The 16,742-nt window shown below is 41.7% G+C and overlaps 1 protein-coding gene across 1 annotated transcript in view; it reads right to left on the reverse strand.

Moving 5' to 3' along the window:
• Window positions 1-16,742, reverse strand: part of ST6GALNAC3 (ST6 N-acetylgalactosaminide alpha-2,6-sialyltransferase 3) — a 316,335-nt gene that overhangs the window by 99,027 nt on the left and 200,566 nt on the right. Inside the window, exon 3 of the mRNA XM_054038179.1 lies at window positions 11,755-12,164. Within this exon, the coding sequence (XP_053894154.1) occupies window positions 11,755-12,164 (410 nt within the window). The remainder of the gene's footprint in view (window positions 1-11,754; window positions 12,165-16,742) is intronic.

Genomic DNA, 16,742 nt, shown 5'->3' on the forward strand with positions numbered 1-16,742 from the left:
TCATGTGTGCAGGAGACAAAGCTCTGTCAGTAGCTCATCTGAGACTATGGAATGAACTCCCCCAGGAACTAAGAACCATCACATACGTCACTACCTTCTGCTCCAAGTGCAAGATACACTGTTTCATCCCTGCCGTCTCTAATATATTCACAGAGTGTGTGAACAAAAACCAAAAAACCCAACCCCCCAAAACCCAAACAACCGCCTCAGAAACCCAGAACACACAATTCTCCCCCTGCGGAGAGGATGAGGGAATAAATCACACATGACAGATTTAGTTACGCTGCTTAATGCACTCCTGGTAGGTGCTCAAAAGCTACAGTGATCAACACAGTACAGAAACCTACATAGAACACAATACTAGAAGGGAACAAATTTGGTGACTATCTTTTTTGTAACCTGAAAACTGTTTTGCCAGTACTTTTCAGGTGATTTTGTTCCCCTGAAATTTTGATTGTTCATGAAATAGCAGAAGACTGAGAAGTTGTCATAGTGACGCATGCAAAATTTAAAAAGCCTTTTTTGCATGAATTTCTAAGCAGCAGTAGCCACTGTTTTCCTAATGTCCCTTTTCTCAGGGAATTTGACTAATCTTTCTAAGCCTGTTTTTCTCTCTGTAAAAAGTGGATAAATACTTTCTTGACACACAGGGATGTTTTGAGGTTTAAATAACTAATGTCAGTAAAGTGCTTGGAAATACTCAGATGGAAGATCTGTGGAATATCTTTAAGAGACAGGAGCTTCATAATATCTTGTGAATGTAAACTGCAGCCAATACCTCATGGAAATTCGTTGCCTGTGGAACCTGTTGCCAGGGGATGTTGTGAAGGTCAAAAGTAGAACTGGGTTCCAAAAAAAAAAAATTAGATAAGTTTATGGAGGATACATCCATCAATGGCTATTAGCCAAGATGGTCAGGGACACAATCCCATGCTCCTGGTGTTCCTAAGCCTCTGACTGCCAGAAGCTGGGACTGGATGACAGGGGATGGATAACTCAATAATTGCCCCCTTCTGTTCATTCTCTCTGATGTGTCTGGTACCGGCCACTGTTGGAAGACAGGGTATTGGGCTATATGGACCATTAGGCTGACTCAGAGTGGCCATTTTTATGTTCTTATGAAAACTGTGAAACAATTTATGAAGAAACACTTGAGTACTTAGCATATATTTTTGAAATTTATCTTTCCTTATTTTTTTATAGCTAAGAAGATTTATGTAATTAGAGATAGACTCTTTGTTTCTTAGGCATTCATCTGCTCTTGCTGCTTATTTTCATCCTGATGTGATAATCCTCTAGTTGTGGCATCATGGTAATTTCTACAGCTATCTTCAAATGTTTTGCATCAAGCATCATGGTCTTTTTTTTAATTTAAATTAATCATTTAGAGAAGGTTATTGGACAGGTAAATCATGTCTCTCTCCCTCTAGCCTATGTATCAATAGCATAAAGGAGATGTTTATAGGATGACTCTTCCATAACATAAAAATAAAGAAAAAGGAGTTTACAAGGATCAGGGCGGATAATCAGAGTAACCTTACAAAAGTAAAAAAACATGGGCATTTAGGAACATTTTCCTTGATTGCAGTTGTATTTTTACTTGATATTAATGCACTTTGTAGGGTTGTCAGGAAGGTTAGGGTTGTGTGTTCTCTCTATAGTGCGGAGTGTGAATCACACTGAATGGTATTATAAACAAGAATTGCTTGGGATGAGTCCATGATAGGTCACATTCACATGCACTGTTACTCAGACCACCTTATATACCGATCAATATCTGAGACAGCACACAGTTAGTTTGTGGACATTTCTGAAGACTCATACTAGTGGCTTGTCTACATTTAAAAGGCTCCAGCGGTGCAGCTCACACTGATGCAACTGCACTGATGCAGCTGTGCCGCTATAGCACTTCAGTGAAGACGCTACCTACGCTGATGGAAAAGAGTTAGGTTGATATAACTGCGTTGTTCAGGGGTGTAGATTTTCCACACCCCTGAGCAACATAGTTGTACCAACAGAAATTGCTAGTGCAGACCAAGTCCCTGCAGAAGAAGTCATATTTCTCAAACTGTTGCAACTTCCAAAATCTGCTGAAGGCACTAACACCTGAGTAACACTACACCATAATAATCATAATTAAGGGAGATATCCCATCTCCTAGAACTGGAAGGGACCTTGAAAGGTCATTGAGTCCAGCCCCCTGCTTTCACTAGCAGGACCAAGTACTGATTTTGCCCCAGATCCCCAAGTGGCCCCCTCAAAGATTGAACTCACAACCCTGGGTTTAGCAGGCCAATGCTCAAACCACTGAGCTATCCCTCCCCCCAGTACATCTTATGCACACTATTCATAATTATGCCCACCTTTACAAGCTTAGATAATTTGATTATCTAACCAGAAGAAACAATACTGTAATTCAGTTGAATTTGTCTCACTTCAAGTTGCATTATATCCCAAAAGAACATCAAGGGGAGAAGTGTAGTTATATATCCCTGAAAGTTACTTTCTACCATCTACAGCAGTGGTCACGAATGGTCAATCGCAACTGACTGGTCGATCCTGGAGGATCTCCCAGTCGATCGTGATCTATGGCTGCGCTAGTAGGGCTGCTGCTAAGACAGGGTCCCTGCCTGCCCTGCCCTGCCCTGCCCCGCCCCTATGCTGCTCCCAGAAGTGGCCAGCGTGGCCCCATGTGGCATGTGGCTCCACGCACTGTCCCTCTCTGCAAGCACCGCCCCTGCAGCTCCCATTGGCCACAGCTCCCCATTCACACCAATGGGAGCTGCGGGGGTGGTGCTTGCAGAGAGAGGCAGTGTGCGGAGCCACATGCCACCCGCTCCCCTCCACCGGGGGTCGCATGGGCGCATTGGCGCTTTCCAGGAGTGGTGTGGGGCCGAGGTACGCAGGGAGCCTTAGTGGCAGCCACGCTGCGCTGCCGACTGGGAGCCGCTGGAGGTAAGTGCTGCCAGCGGGAGGCCGCACCTCAACCCCCAGCCCTGAGCCCCCTCCCGGAGCCGCCACCCTGAACCCCCTCCTGCACCCCAAGCCCCAGCCTTGAGCCCCCTCCCCGAGCCAGCACCCCAAACCAGCCCTCCTGCACCCTGAACCCCAAGCCTCAGTCATGACCTCCCTCCCAGTCTCAGTACCCTGTACCCCCTTCTGCACCCCAACACTGTGCCCCCTCCTGCACCCAAACTCCCTCCGAGAGCCCGCACCCCCTCCTGCACCCCTACCCCCTGCCCCAGGCTCAGCCCAGAGCCCTCTCCCACACTGCGAACCTCTCGGCCCCAGCCCAGAGCCCGCACCCCAATTCCCTACCCTAGTCCGGTGAAAGTGAGTGAGGGTGGGGAACAGTGAGTGACAGAGAGGGGGGAAGATGAAGTGAGTGGTGCGGGGCTGTGGGGAAAGGGCGGGACCTCAGGGAAGGGGCAGGGTAGATCCTGGGTTGCCCTTAAATTCAAAAAGTGATCCTGGGTGTAAAAAGGTTGGAGACCACAGATCTACAGTATAAACACATGCGCACAGCAGTGTTATTGTTCTGAAACTGTATCATATATTCTCTGTATGGAATAGATATTTAACCCATGAAAGACTAATCTTTTTGTCTATATTAAAATAGAAATACATCACGGAGGTATACTGATAGCAGCTTCACAGTTAGGGCTGCATTCTAAAATGGAGCGTAAATTCTCGTTTTTCTACAGAAATAGGTGGACAATAACTGGGGAGTTTCACACAGTTTTTATGCCCACTGATTTTTCAGTGTAGTTTTGTTTAGTTTCTCTTCAGACATTTTTAAAGAGAAAGTCTGAATTGGGCTCTGGCTGACCTATTTTCTTGGCAGTTCTAGCTTTCGCTGTTGAACAATCTTTCTTCTCAACCATTGCCTGTCTACACAAAGATTGGTAGAGAGGTGGATCCTCTGTTGATTTGGTACAACAGGTACATCCTAAAAAAATGTTGGAGTTAGGTCATTTTTAGCCCTTATTCACATCATCCCTGAAAGTTTCTATGCTGTACACACAAGCCTGACTAGTTGTTGGGGGAATGAGCCTGATTGATTAATGAGTGGTCAGATGCGCACACAACCTTTTCAATCTAGAGCTACACTTTTCTGTCAGCTTTATCCTGCTCCCAGGATGGGCCGCCTTCAAGGCCTGACTGGCATTTCTGTAACAAAAATTCCCTTTGTGAGTCTCAGCAGTTTGTTCGACTGCAGTGAGTTTTCTTTTAACAAATCCTGTAGATGAATGAAGTGGTTGCTATAGAAGCATAAATGCTACATATGACTCAGTGCACTTCAGGTGACTTCCATTAAGAAGCCCACAATAACCAACAGTTATCACACCAAGGTAATTGTGATACTGCATTTAACTTCTAGTCTAAGTAGTGTATCTCAACTATTGTATTATGGGGGGACAGTTGCTGCTAAGTGAAGACTTTCAACAATGACTGCGGTTTTAGGACACTTGCATTTCACTCGGCAACAAAGTTATATTCTTCAGAAAGATCTGAATTTATCCTTTTTTTAAAAAAAAAAACACAACTCCTATGGCTCTAATTTAGGCACCTTAAAAAGGAGAATCATTTTAGCCACGGTGAGCTGCAAAGTCATGAAATACTGTATTATGGGAGTCGGTCCAGCAAAGTGTCAACAAATTATATCAAAAATTCCATATAAGCTGTGCCTATACTAATCTTTTTCCTCCCAAATTTCCTACAATTACTACTATCAGGTAGCTCCACCAGTAGTAGCAATGGTGGGAGAGCTAGAGTACACACAACTACTAGGGCTGCTGGCATATTTACCACTATGTTGTCTAACCTTTCTCAGAGTAGGTAAAACTGCAGGCAGCACTTTCTCCATGCTAGGACTCCCAATGTTGCTATGACCAGTAGAGCTGAATTTATGGTATCAGTGATAGAAAATTTGGGTGCTGTGGGAGGAAGGCATATGTAAATAAGAGAATGGACCATACTGCAATAAGGATTTAATACCTGGCTTGCCAAAACCAAGAGAGCAACCAGAAAAGTAGATTAAGTGGTATTTTGTTCTTCACAAATCAACAGATAAATTCAAAGGAAAGGGGAAAATGCACAGAGGAAGATCAAGTGTCCACTTATGATATAATGCTTGGCTTACATCATCAGGTAACAATAAATAATTTTAAGGCTAGAGTCAACAATAATTACAAAATCAGTAAGTTCACACACACACACACACACACACACACACACACACACACACACACACACACAAATCCATTCCCTACCACAGTTTTATCACACAAATATTAGTTAATATAGATCAAGTTTTTGTTACAAAATTTTGCTTTACTACATAATTGGTATATGCAGTGATTGCTGTGTTTCTTAATGCAATTGCTCTTGCTTTATGTAGTATTTACTGATTTACTGGCATGTTAAGAAAAAATGAGCTCCTTCAATTGAGTTCCATTTGCCTAATAGAGAAAAATGTTCATCTTAATTAGGAAAATCTTCATAAAGAAACATAAATGCAGCTATTAATGGGCTACAGGGAATAAATCTAGCATATTCAGAAACAAATGGCGCCTTATCAGTTCATGGTGGAGTAAATACAGAGAGCATAAAACTCCTAAACAGTTGTTACCAGGCCTGTGATTGACCTCAACCAGTGATATGGGTTGAGATTTAAGTGTTTTAGAATGAACAACCCATTTATTTCATTAAGGTTTCATGCTTTATAACCTTGCTTTTTTCAGGTAATAAAGGAGCCTTAACTGACAATGAAACTGTTAGTCACTGTATGAATTAAGATGAACCAAGCCATTAATTTTTTTTTAAGAAATTCCTTTATAAAACAAAAGGATGGAGGTGCCAAGGAGTGGTTCAGGACAGGCCCAGAGACATGTACCTGGAACACTGGCACTGTAGTAAGGTACATGGTTAGAGGCTTGATTCTATGTTCACTGAAGTCAGTGGCAAAGTTCCCATTGGCTTTAATGATACAGGCTCAGGGCCTAGGTATGGAGGATATGAATATACTTGAACAAAAGCCACAAAAACTCCCCCTCCCCTCCAAAAAAAATGCTTACTCAAATATTTATATATTTTCTATTTAGCTATGAACTGTAGCATCTTCCATTGTCTAATAATACATCTACCTGGTTCTGTAAAAAATACATCTACCTGGTTCTGTAAAAAAATAACATTCTCTTAAAACAATCCCTTTACATTCAAAACAGAAGGAGGTAGCTTAGTTTTTCACCTTCCTTACAGTTTTCGTTATGAAGAGATGCACACAGAACACAAAAATAACTTTTTAAATCTATCTAGAGTATTACTTCATACACACAGGTCACGAATTATTGTTTGTACTCCCTGAGTCACAGACTCCAGCTCTTAGAACCTAGTTTCCAGTACCAATATTCACAACTTCCTGTACAAGAATGGCTTTCTAAATATTCTGTAACTCTGGCCTAACATTTGCTATTTCCACAAGTTTTCCTGCCAGTAAATTAGTGTATCTGTGGAAAGCAAATACAGTAACTCCTTGCTTAACATTGTAGTTATGTTCCTGAAAAATGTGACTTTAAGCGAAACGATGTTAAGCAAATCCAATTCCCCCATAAGAATTAATGTAAATAGGTGGGGTTAGGTTCCAGGGAAAATTTTTTCAGACAAAAGACTATATTATATACACATACATACACTCAAAGCATAAGTTTTAAACAAACAATTTAATACTGTACACAGAGATAATGATTGTGAAGCTTGGGTGAGATGCTAAAGTCAGAGGGTGGGATATTTCCCAGGGAATGCCTTACTGCTAAATGATGAACTAGCAATCGGCTGAGCCCTCAAGGGTTAACCCATGGTTGTTAATGTAGCCACACACTCTACAAGGCAGCACGAATGGAGGAAGGGGAGACAGCATGGCAGACAGAGACAGAGACACACACCCTGTGTGTGTGAGAGAGATGCGCATTGCCCCGTTAAGTAGGCTGACCCCACTCTAAGTACACTGCCTTGTTATTTAATCAGCAAGTTGAGACAGCAGCTGTTCCCAGAAAGCTCCCTCCGTCCTGAGCCCTGTCATATCGTGTGTCCCCCACATGGAGATGGGTAAGTGAGGTACAGGAGCTGGGGGGAGGGGGACACCCTGATATTAGCCGCCCTTTCTCCCCCTACCGCACAGCAAGCAGGAGCAGCTCCAAGGCAGAGGGCAGGAGCAGCACATGGAGGTGGCGGGAAGGACAGCTGAACTGCCAGCAATTTGATAGCCGGCTGGGCTGCTGCCGCACAGGGAACTTAGGGAGGCGGGGAGCTGATAGGGGGGCTCCCCGCCTGGTTCCAAGCCCCCACTAGCTGCTCTTCCTGCAAGCAGTGGACAAAGCAGGTGGCTGCCAAACGACGTTATAAGGGAGCATTGCGCAACTTTAAACGAACATGTCCTCTAATTGATCAGCAACATAGCAACGAAACAACGTTAACCAGGATGACTTTAAGTGAGAAGTTACTGTACAAAAGGGGCACAAACATGCTCCAAGCAATTCAGTATTTGATTCAAGCCAACATCCATGGAAATTGTTTAAAGCACTGATATTTGCCCACTACTAGCTTAATTACTTTGGTGAGACTGTCCTATGAAGTAAACAATATAAGTGGCAGCAACATGATGTACTTTTATTGCTTAATTTCAGTGATATCCTCACTAGTCTAAGGCTTTGTATAGATTAATCAGACACATGGAGAACCACATATTAGTTGAGGTGAGATGCGATGACTGCAGTTAGCTAACCGTGTCAATCTGAACAGTAAATGAATATAATTTGTGAGAGCTAAATGACAGTGTTAGAATAAAAGGCTCATATATTGCCAAGGTAATAAATAATTAACGAGTAACTGCACAAAATAGCAGGTTGAACACCGCACCCAAATTCTGAATCTTGACTCCGAAGTAAGTGAGCAGAATGATCCATCTCTCTGCCTCAAATGATAAAACAGCTTTCTCACAACCTAATATGCAGCACCATCTGGCACAAGCACAGAGGAGGCTGAGAACTTCTGGAAGTGAAGCACAAAAGCCATTTAGTTGCTTTAGGAGTTGTCCAAGATATTAAAAAAAAAAAAACAACCAACCAACCAAGCAAACAAAAAATAACCCTTTAAACTAAGGAACAGGGTTTTTTGTTTTTTTTGGGGGGGGGGAGTTGTTTTATTTATACTCCCTGGTTGAAAACATGGACCACTGAATCTTTTTTAGGGACACTTGCATAGCTAAGCATGCCAATAAAGTGTCATTGAACTGAATTGTTTGGGTATGGGTGTAATAGAGAGTTCAGATGGTGTGTATGGGAAGTCAATCGCATACAAAACAGGCCAGGTTTTAGAGTCCTCTTATTTTGTTTCTTTTAATGAGAATTTCAGGACACTGGAATACATTTTCTATGTGAGATCATGGAGCTTTCTATGTTGTTACATGTATAAGCCATAAGTAAAACCACCAGATTAAGCTGTGCTTAGTTTAGGCTGCTCTTTTAAAAAATTTCATACCAGAAGTAACCAATATCACCACTGGTGTGAATCATTGATTGTGCAGCAGCTCCATTTGATGGTCCCATGGCTTTATGTATAATTGAACAGGAACACTATAGCAGCATTGCTGGCCCCCTAACGGATTGCAGAACTCTTTTTGCTGAAGGCACTATACAACATGCACCACACTGAGTTGTTAATCTGAGCTGTTTGCCGTATAGATAGAAATGGAGTTCACATTATACTGGTTTAGGTGATATTAGCAAACTCAGGATTCATTATATTATTGCTTTCTGAAAGTGACTTTTAGTGCAGACTGTTTTCTAAATGATCCTTAAAAGACACTCCCTTCCTCCTCATCACCTTCACCTAAGGCAATAACATCTGGTAACATTGATCTATTTGCTGCTAGTTTTCATTAATTGTACCCATCCCTGAGGGTGGTGCAGCTTTGGCGGCAGCTAATTAAAACCTATTTAGAGCTGCTCAGTGCACTTTATCAGACCAGAATTGGCTCTGTTGCTTTAATGGAGACTACAGTTTTCTCTATTATTACCAATTAAGTGAAGTTTATAAGGTTTTCCCTTACATTTCTAAAGTACAGGGAAAGTTATAACTGCCTTTATAACTACCCACCTGGATTCAAATAAATATAATGATGTAAAATTTAGTTATTGGCTGGCATTTCTTCAAATGTGCTTCAAATTCTCCTTTCATCTGACTCTATGTACATAATATAGGAAAGTGCAGTAAAGTATTGAGAGAAACTGTTGGATTTACAGCACTACAGAGGACAGTGCCACTAAAATGCATTAATGCAAAACTGTGAATGTCTACCAATGTATATTATTTATGCACAACAATTATTCAAAGTGAATGAGCTCTCACACCCCCTTGAATGACCAAACTCTGCCCAAATTCACAATAGTGTGTGTCAAGAACAATCCCCAGATACAGGAAGCCCGTTTCAAGCAGATATTATGCTCCCCCTGTAGAACAAAAATCACTTCATTTTGAAATTAGGAAGGTTGTTTTCTATTAATCAATAATGGGGTCTGGCCCTGTTTCTTCCATTGACCAATAATCATTGACTTGTAAAATGACAAATTATGGGCTTGATCCCATGCCTATTGAAATCAATGACAAAGCTCCCACTGACTTCTGTGGTGCAGGAGCAGAGTTTATTTGCCTATAGGTGGATACACCATATGCCTGTTTGATACTTTCCATAACTCTTAAAATAGAATGTGAGCACCATTATGGTGAGAATATTTAAAGTTCCATTAATTTCCTAAAGAGACATTACATCAACATGTAGAAACAGAAAGCTCATTAAAAGCTTGACAAACTAGAAATCTCTTGTAATCTTACTATGCACTGGGAATATACACCACACGTAAGGGCAGTATTTTAGGATTAAACCCAAAATAAATCCAGTTACAACTCACACTGTATATTTTTAAAGTTGAGCAGAACTTGGTTTCCCTCCAATTTTCTTGTTTGGAACATGATAAAAACAGAGCACTGTTCAAACTAATATTGGAAGCAAGCGCTGATGTTTCTCCTAGGAACTGAAGGAATATTTGGCTGAGGTACCTGAAAGAGTCTGTGTCAACATCATAATAGTCTGGCATGATACATGAAGCCATTTTTTCTCATCCAGGGAGCTCTGTTGCTCTCTGCTGCTTCAATAAGCAGGATAGATCCCAAGTAGACTTCATTATCATACCCAGACCCCTGAATGAAGCAGCACAACAAAACACGTATTGAGGATTTAACTGATGATGCATGTCAGTAGTCAGGGCCGGCTCCAGGCACCAGCCTGGCGAGCAGGTGCTTGGGGCGGTCACTCCGGAGAGGGGCAGCACGTCCAGCTATTTGGCGGACGGTCCCTCACTCCCACTCGGAGCAAAGGACCTCCCGCTGAATTGCCGCCGCAGATCACGATCGCGGCTTTTTTTTTTTTTTTTTTTTGGGCTGCTTGGGGCGGCCAAAACCCTGGAGCCGGCCCTGTCAGTAGTTCCCAAATATGGGCCACAGACCACCAGTGGTTTGTGGAGTGTTGTCTTGGGGTACAAGGAGTCCCAGCTGGTGACATGATGCTTGCTTTCCTTGTTTTCCTCCAGGCAAATCACATTAAATGAAGCTAATGATACATTTAATAGTTTTATTTGGAAAAGTAATAACAGGAAACAATTGTTGTGGTGACATAGGAATGTTACTTGATTGCTAATGTGTGTGTGGTTGGGGGGTGGGGGAGAGTGCAGGGTGAAGGACTAAAGAAGCCTTTCTCCCAGCACACTCTTCCATGGATGGGATGGGGATAGATCATGGCAGATCCTCTAGCCCCAACCCCACATGCTGCTGTACAGATGGCCTCTGTAGAGCTCACTCTGTACTGTACAGGGCAGGACCGGCTCCAGGCACCAGCTTCTCAAGCAGGTGCTTGGGGCGGCCACTCCGGAGAGGGGCAGCACGTTCAGGTATTCGGCGGCAATTCGGCGGATGGTCCCTCACTCCGCCTGGGAGCAAAGGACCTCCCGCCGAATTGTCGCCACAGATCGCGATCGCGGCTTTTTTTTTTTTTTTTTTTGGGCTGCTTGGGGCGGCCAAAACCCTGGAGCCGGCCCTGGTACAGGGGGAATACACTGACCTTCCATCATGCATATAGCACCCTCTTGGAGCAGCATAACCACACACATGGTTCTCCACAAGCCAGGGGTATATAACTTTGGTATACTTTTACTAGAAACACTAGCCATTTGGTGATATGCCCGATAATCTATTTTAACTGAAACAGAATTCTTTGGATTTGAGGTAAAGCTACAGGGTATCATGACAAGAGAGGTAAATATAAGACCTCTTCCCCCCCTTTGTCCTGAGGTTGTATGTATAGGAATGATGTTGTGCAGGCCTCCTCTCTTTAAATAACATGTCAATTTAATCAATATTAAATTGAGCTGAAAACAACACACAGCTCTGAAAAGGATTTAGGAAGATATCCAATATTTTTTGGGATCCAGGCCAACAAAAATGGAAAGAACAGAAGGTAGCGTAGGTGGGATAAATGGGGCCTGTCTGCTGCCTCATCAAGCGCTCGTAACAGTCAGAAACATATAAGAATCCATTAAAAACATATCTGGGGGCTCACTGAATAGCTGGCATGCAAGATGGCCTTTTCTTGCCTATCTTTTGTCATTAACGTCAGAGTAACTTTTCACAGGCAGGACTTACCGATCTTTTCCGGTCTCCTCCTTAAATACCCCATCACAGTAATTCATGCGCTTTTCTGTTGTCACATAGATTTTGGCATCGGGGTAGCTGTCAACAGCTTTCTTCAGCATGTTGTACACAATGCCATTGCCATCTTTCCTCATGTTTCGAAAAGGCCCCCAGATGACATATACCGTGCTATTGGTTTCCTTGAAAAAGTAATCGGGATTCTTGAGCAATAGGGGAACACTGGTGTGTGAGACCACTCGTATGGTCGTCTTCTTCCCAACATCCACCTCATAACCCTTGGTAGGAGCATTGTTCATTCTCCATATACAGGAGGACTGGTCAATTTCAATTCCCACTTTCTGACCAGCCATCTGACCCGAGTTCGAAATAATGGCACAGATGTCACAGTCTAGCTGGAGAGGCTGAAAGAGAGAGAACAAAACAGATGACAGGTCCTTACACATTGAAATTGAAAATTTAGTTAAAAGAAGTAAATAGTCAACAAACTGGGAGCAAGATTCTCTCAAAGCACATCAATCCTGTGTAGAGGAGAGGGCGGTAAAGTCTATTGCTCCGAAGCCCTGAATGAGATCCTTTTCTACTAAACAAATCAGCACACGCTAATCTTCTGCTTCTGCTCTCCTCATTTCAAAGTCAACTGGAAAGTAATAATTTTTCTTCCACTATATATTTTTTCCTTTCAATTAAAAGAATTTGAAATAAGAAACATGTAAATAATAGTTAGATGGATGTTTTGTTCCCTTGTAAGAGATTGTTGTCAGTCGTAGATTTAAAAACAGAAAAAAGAATGAAGGAAATGTAGCTGTGCATAGATTGCATATTTCATCTATAGGTCTGGATGAATGGATATTTAATCTGTGATAAAAGTCAGCTCTGAAGTGGCTCTCCAGCAGACATTCTTCTGCAGCTTGAGCCTATGAACATATGGGAAAACATGCCTGTACTGTTATAAAACAGCTCCTTATGTCTGAAGCACATTATTATATGTATACAGGTTCTCTTCAGAGGACACTTATGTCCCATGGAAGAGCCAATGAGACACAAATGGACTGGGGACCTGTGAGCTAGAGGCTTGATCTATGCCTATTGAAGTCAATAGCAAAATTTCCATTGAATTCAATAGTGCAGGTTCAGATCCCAAACCAAGAACACCTGAGTCCTTCTAATGCTGGCTCTGACAGACTCTCTTTGTGGACCTGAGCACATTCTCTGAGCTGCTTCTCTGCATGAAATGGGAATAGCAATAGGTTCCTACTGCACATGGGTATTGGGGGAATTAGCCTGTTTCACATACTGTTTGCCTGACGCATGTGAGAAAACCCCCCGATGCCCAAGAAGAGTAAAATTGAGCCCTAAGTCTTTATAAACAGCTAGAAGACGAAAAGCACTATATGTAATTCAAGTGTGTGCCGTGTGAATCTAGAATCCTAAATCCACCTGAAAGCAGACCAGTCCTAGAAGAATCAGCCAGGTCTACATATGCTTAGTGGACCTGGGCTGATGTTGGTCCCTAATCCATCCGATAGCCCAGGTAATGCATCCTCTCCAACTTTACCTTTGATCAGCGACCTGATCTCTTCTTTTCCTCTCTGCCGGCAGTAAATGCCTCCATTTGCCTTCTTACACCAGTGAGTATTGAGCCATCAGCCTTATGGCGTGCTACCTGCCCCTCTAAAGGATGGCTAGCAGCCGAGTGGGAGCCCTTTACTTCAGTGATGTGAATCCATGTCCCAGCCACATTTGACAATTGCAGACTTGGAAGGAAACCAACTAAGACATCACAATCTGTTCTGTGACAACAAACTGTAATGCCATAGCTGTGAAAACTGTGAGGTCAGAAGCTGACAAACAGGTTAGGAGAGGGCCAAATGATAACAATAACAGTGCCTCCTATTTGTAACAAATACGTAACTGAACAAAGGTTCTACCCACCAGGCCCCTGAAGGAACGTTAAGCACAGATGTAAAGGCTTGTGCTGGAGTGATTGGTGTGCTCTAGCTGTTTTTTAAAATGTCTTTTCCTCATTTCACTAGGAGTGAAGGATGCTTGACCGCACACAAAAGTATCAACAATATTTTCTTTAGAGAATGCTGTATGTTTGGTAGTCTTTGGGAGCTGTCCTGAATAGCTCTCTGGCAACATGAATGAAATCCCAGGAGATGCAGCTGAACACAACCACCTTTCTGTTTACCACTTAGTTACAGAAATCGTCCCTAAAATACTGAGAGTACATGGATGGATGAACTAAAGAAATCTATAAGCATAACCCACATACCACCATGAAATGACTGTTGCAGTCTCGGTAGATTAATTTATATTTTTTAGGATGAAAGTTCAAACTAACAACTAACGAACAAGGAATTGCTGGACAGGAAAAGATCACTTGGTTCAAGAATCTAGTCCCGCTTAAAGCTGTCTCAGCCTCATGCTATTGCTTTCTCGCTGTGTCCTTCCTTCTTCATTAAAATGTATAGCTCTCTCAGACTCATTTAAATTCTTTGATTTGATGGTCTCACTTGGAAATTTATTCCATGTTTTCTATTCACTGAGTAAAACTGTTCTGCCTCAATAAACGCCATACACTTACACTTGCAATGGTGTCCCTCAGTTTTCTAACCTTTTTGTTGTGATCCATTTATCTTGTTCCATTTTATCAAATCCTTTCATAATTCTGAATGCTGATACATTAGGTTAGCTTGCAATCTGCTCTCTTTCACAGGAAGAGGCTCAGTCTCTTTAGCCTTTCTCAGAACAAATATTTTTAAAAGATGGAATTGCCTTAGCTGTTCTAATTTGCACCTTTTCTACAAGCAATCAGCTCCACGGAAAGCCAATGAAGACTTAACTCAGCACTCCATGTGGACCTGATCCAAAGTTAATCAATGGGCATCTTTCCATCAACTTCAATAGCTTTGAATCAGACCCTCTGCGGTCTAACTACAGAATATGCATCAGTTCTCACTTACTGTATATTGTAGCCCTCTGTGGAAGTAGCCCAGTAGCCTGTTGTCCTGATTTATAATTGCCACCTTTTAGAATGATGGTTTCAACAATTCTTGCTCTATAACTCTTTTTCCTGTTCAATATGCTATATTACCATTCCTGTGTATTACTAACCCTCCAAGTGCTATATGAGACCGATCCTCTTTCCATTAAACTCAATGGCAAAACTCCAGGGTGTCATATGCACAAAGAGAAGAAAGAAGCAGGGACAGGATTTCTAATGACAGGTGCATGAATATGGGATGAGAGGGTGGGGGGAGATGGAGATGAGAGAATTACAAAAACCTACCCCATTGATGACTATGTATAGGTGTCTACATCCCAAAAATACTATCATGATTAAACACTAGTTTGTCGGCAACCTTTAGCATAGAAGCCAAGAACTGAACTCCATGGAGAACAAAATGCCCTCTTCACCTTTAGAGCTGGTGATCTCATGTCAGGGCTGAGGTACATTGGCAGGACAGTGTGCGGAAGCCTGCACCGATACTGTATATATTCTTTAGTTAAAGGACTTCAATCAAAGGTATAATCCGGCAACTTTCACAAACCCTAAATACATTTACATAATATCTAGATATTATATTACTTAAAGAAAACAAGTGACCATAGACAACCATTCACCTTTTCTTCTCTCCCTCTCTCTTTAGATACTTCTATAGCCCCTAAACTCTGTCTCTCTCTCTGAGCTATTATCTTCAATAATTTGCTTTGCCTCTGTAAAAATGATTCATTGTGCTGTTGCCCAGAACTATATAAAACTCCTCAGCAATGTTAGCTGGGCATGATTCTGACAAATTGTCCCATCTTTTTTGAATGATACATTGTAACAGTTGTGGAGCACTTACATTTTAATCAGTAAGGAAAATGAAATGTTTGACCTTTCAATTTTCTGTGCAAGCTTATAGACAATAGAAAAGATAATTAAAACTGAATTAAAACTTGCAAAACAGTGTTGTTTCTCTAGCAAAGAGAAATGTCTGTGTAATAAAGGTCACTTATCAGCCAGTTCTAGTTATTAAATCTTTGTACTTAGTACTGAAGTGGCTCCACAGAATCAAAGGTCAAGTCATTAAATAATGAAACAAGGAGAATTAGAAAAAAGGTCATGAGCAATCTTAACTACAGCTGACCAGATGCATCCAAATTTACTCACGGGTGGGACCAAATGTAGCCCTGGAGGTAAGCAGATGTAGTTCCCACTGGCATGAAGCTGAATTTGGCCCAAGAGATGCAAAACCATCCCTGACTCTGAGTGTACCACAGTGCACCACTCTACCTCTCCTCTGTGCTTTACTCTGTCAGCCTCCTGATTCAATTACTAATGATGTTAAGGAAATGCAGATTTATTTTTTCCATTGTTATTTTAATAATGAGAAAGTAATTTTGTAATTTGGAGACAATACACATGTAAAATATAAAGGGACAATTATTAGCAATTCACCACATATTAATTTACTCCCCTAATGCTGAAACAAATGAGATCTTTTCTTCTAATCATCCAATTTGAGTGAATTCTAACAAAGCCGGTTGAACAAAGCTCCAGAGATGCATTCCTCATTTCAGTGCCATTTATTCCTCTACTCTTCATGGATGTCTTTAGAGTTTTAGTGTTAGAGGATACAACATGTATAATGATGCCAATAGGGAATAGATTTTGCCTTTATTCATCTTGATGTGCTTTTGAGGTCTTTCAAATGAAAGGTACAAAAGAGGCATTACCCGTCTGGCATTGTTTTTATTGCTTTTCTCTGCTTTACAAGCAAAAAATGTATTTTAATTTTTTCCATATTTCAGTAATGATTAACCAAGCTGTTTTTAATCTACACTGAATCACTTTCTGCAGACTTCTAACTGGGAGCAAAGAATTTCCAGGGTTCTCCTAGAGAATACTTAGCACATTTGAAGGAAGGAAAGAGAGTCAATGCTCAATTTGCTTGCGTGTTCACAAACCAAAATTTTCAATTTGATGCAGC

The sequence above is a fragment of the Malaclemys terrapin genome, chromosome 8 (assembly GCF_027887155.1).
Source record: "Malaclemys terrapin pileata isolate rMalTer1 chromosome 8, rMalTer1.hap1, whole genome shotgun sequence".
NCBI classification, from domain to species: domain Eukaryota; kingdom Metazoa; phylum Chordata; order Testudines; family Emydidae; genus Malaclemys; species Malaclemys terrapin.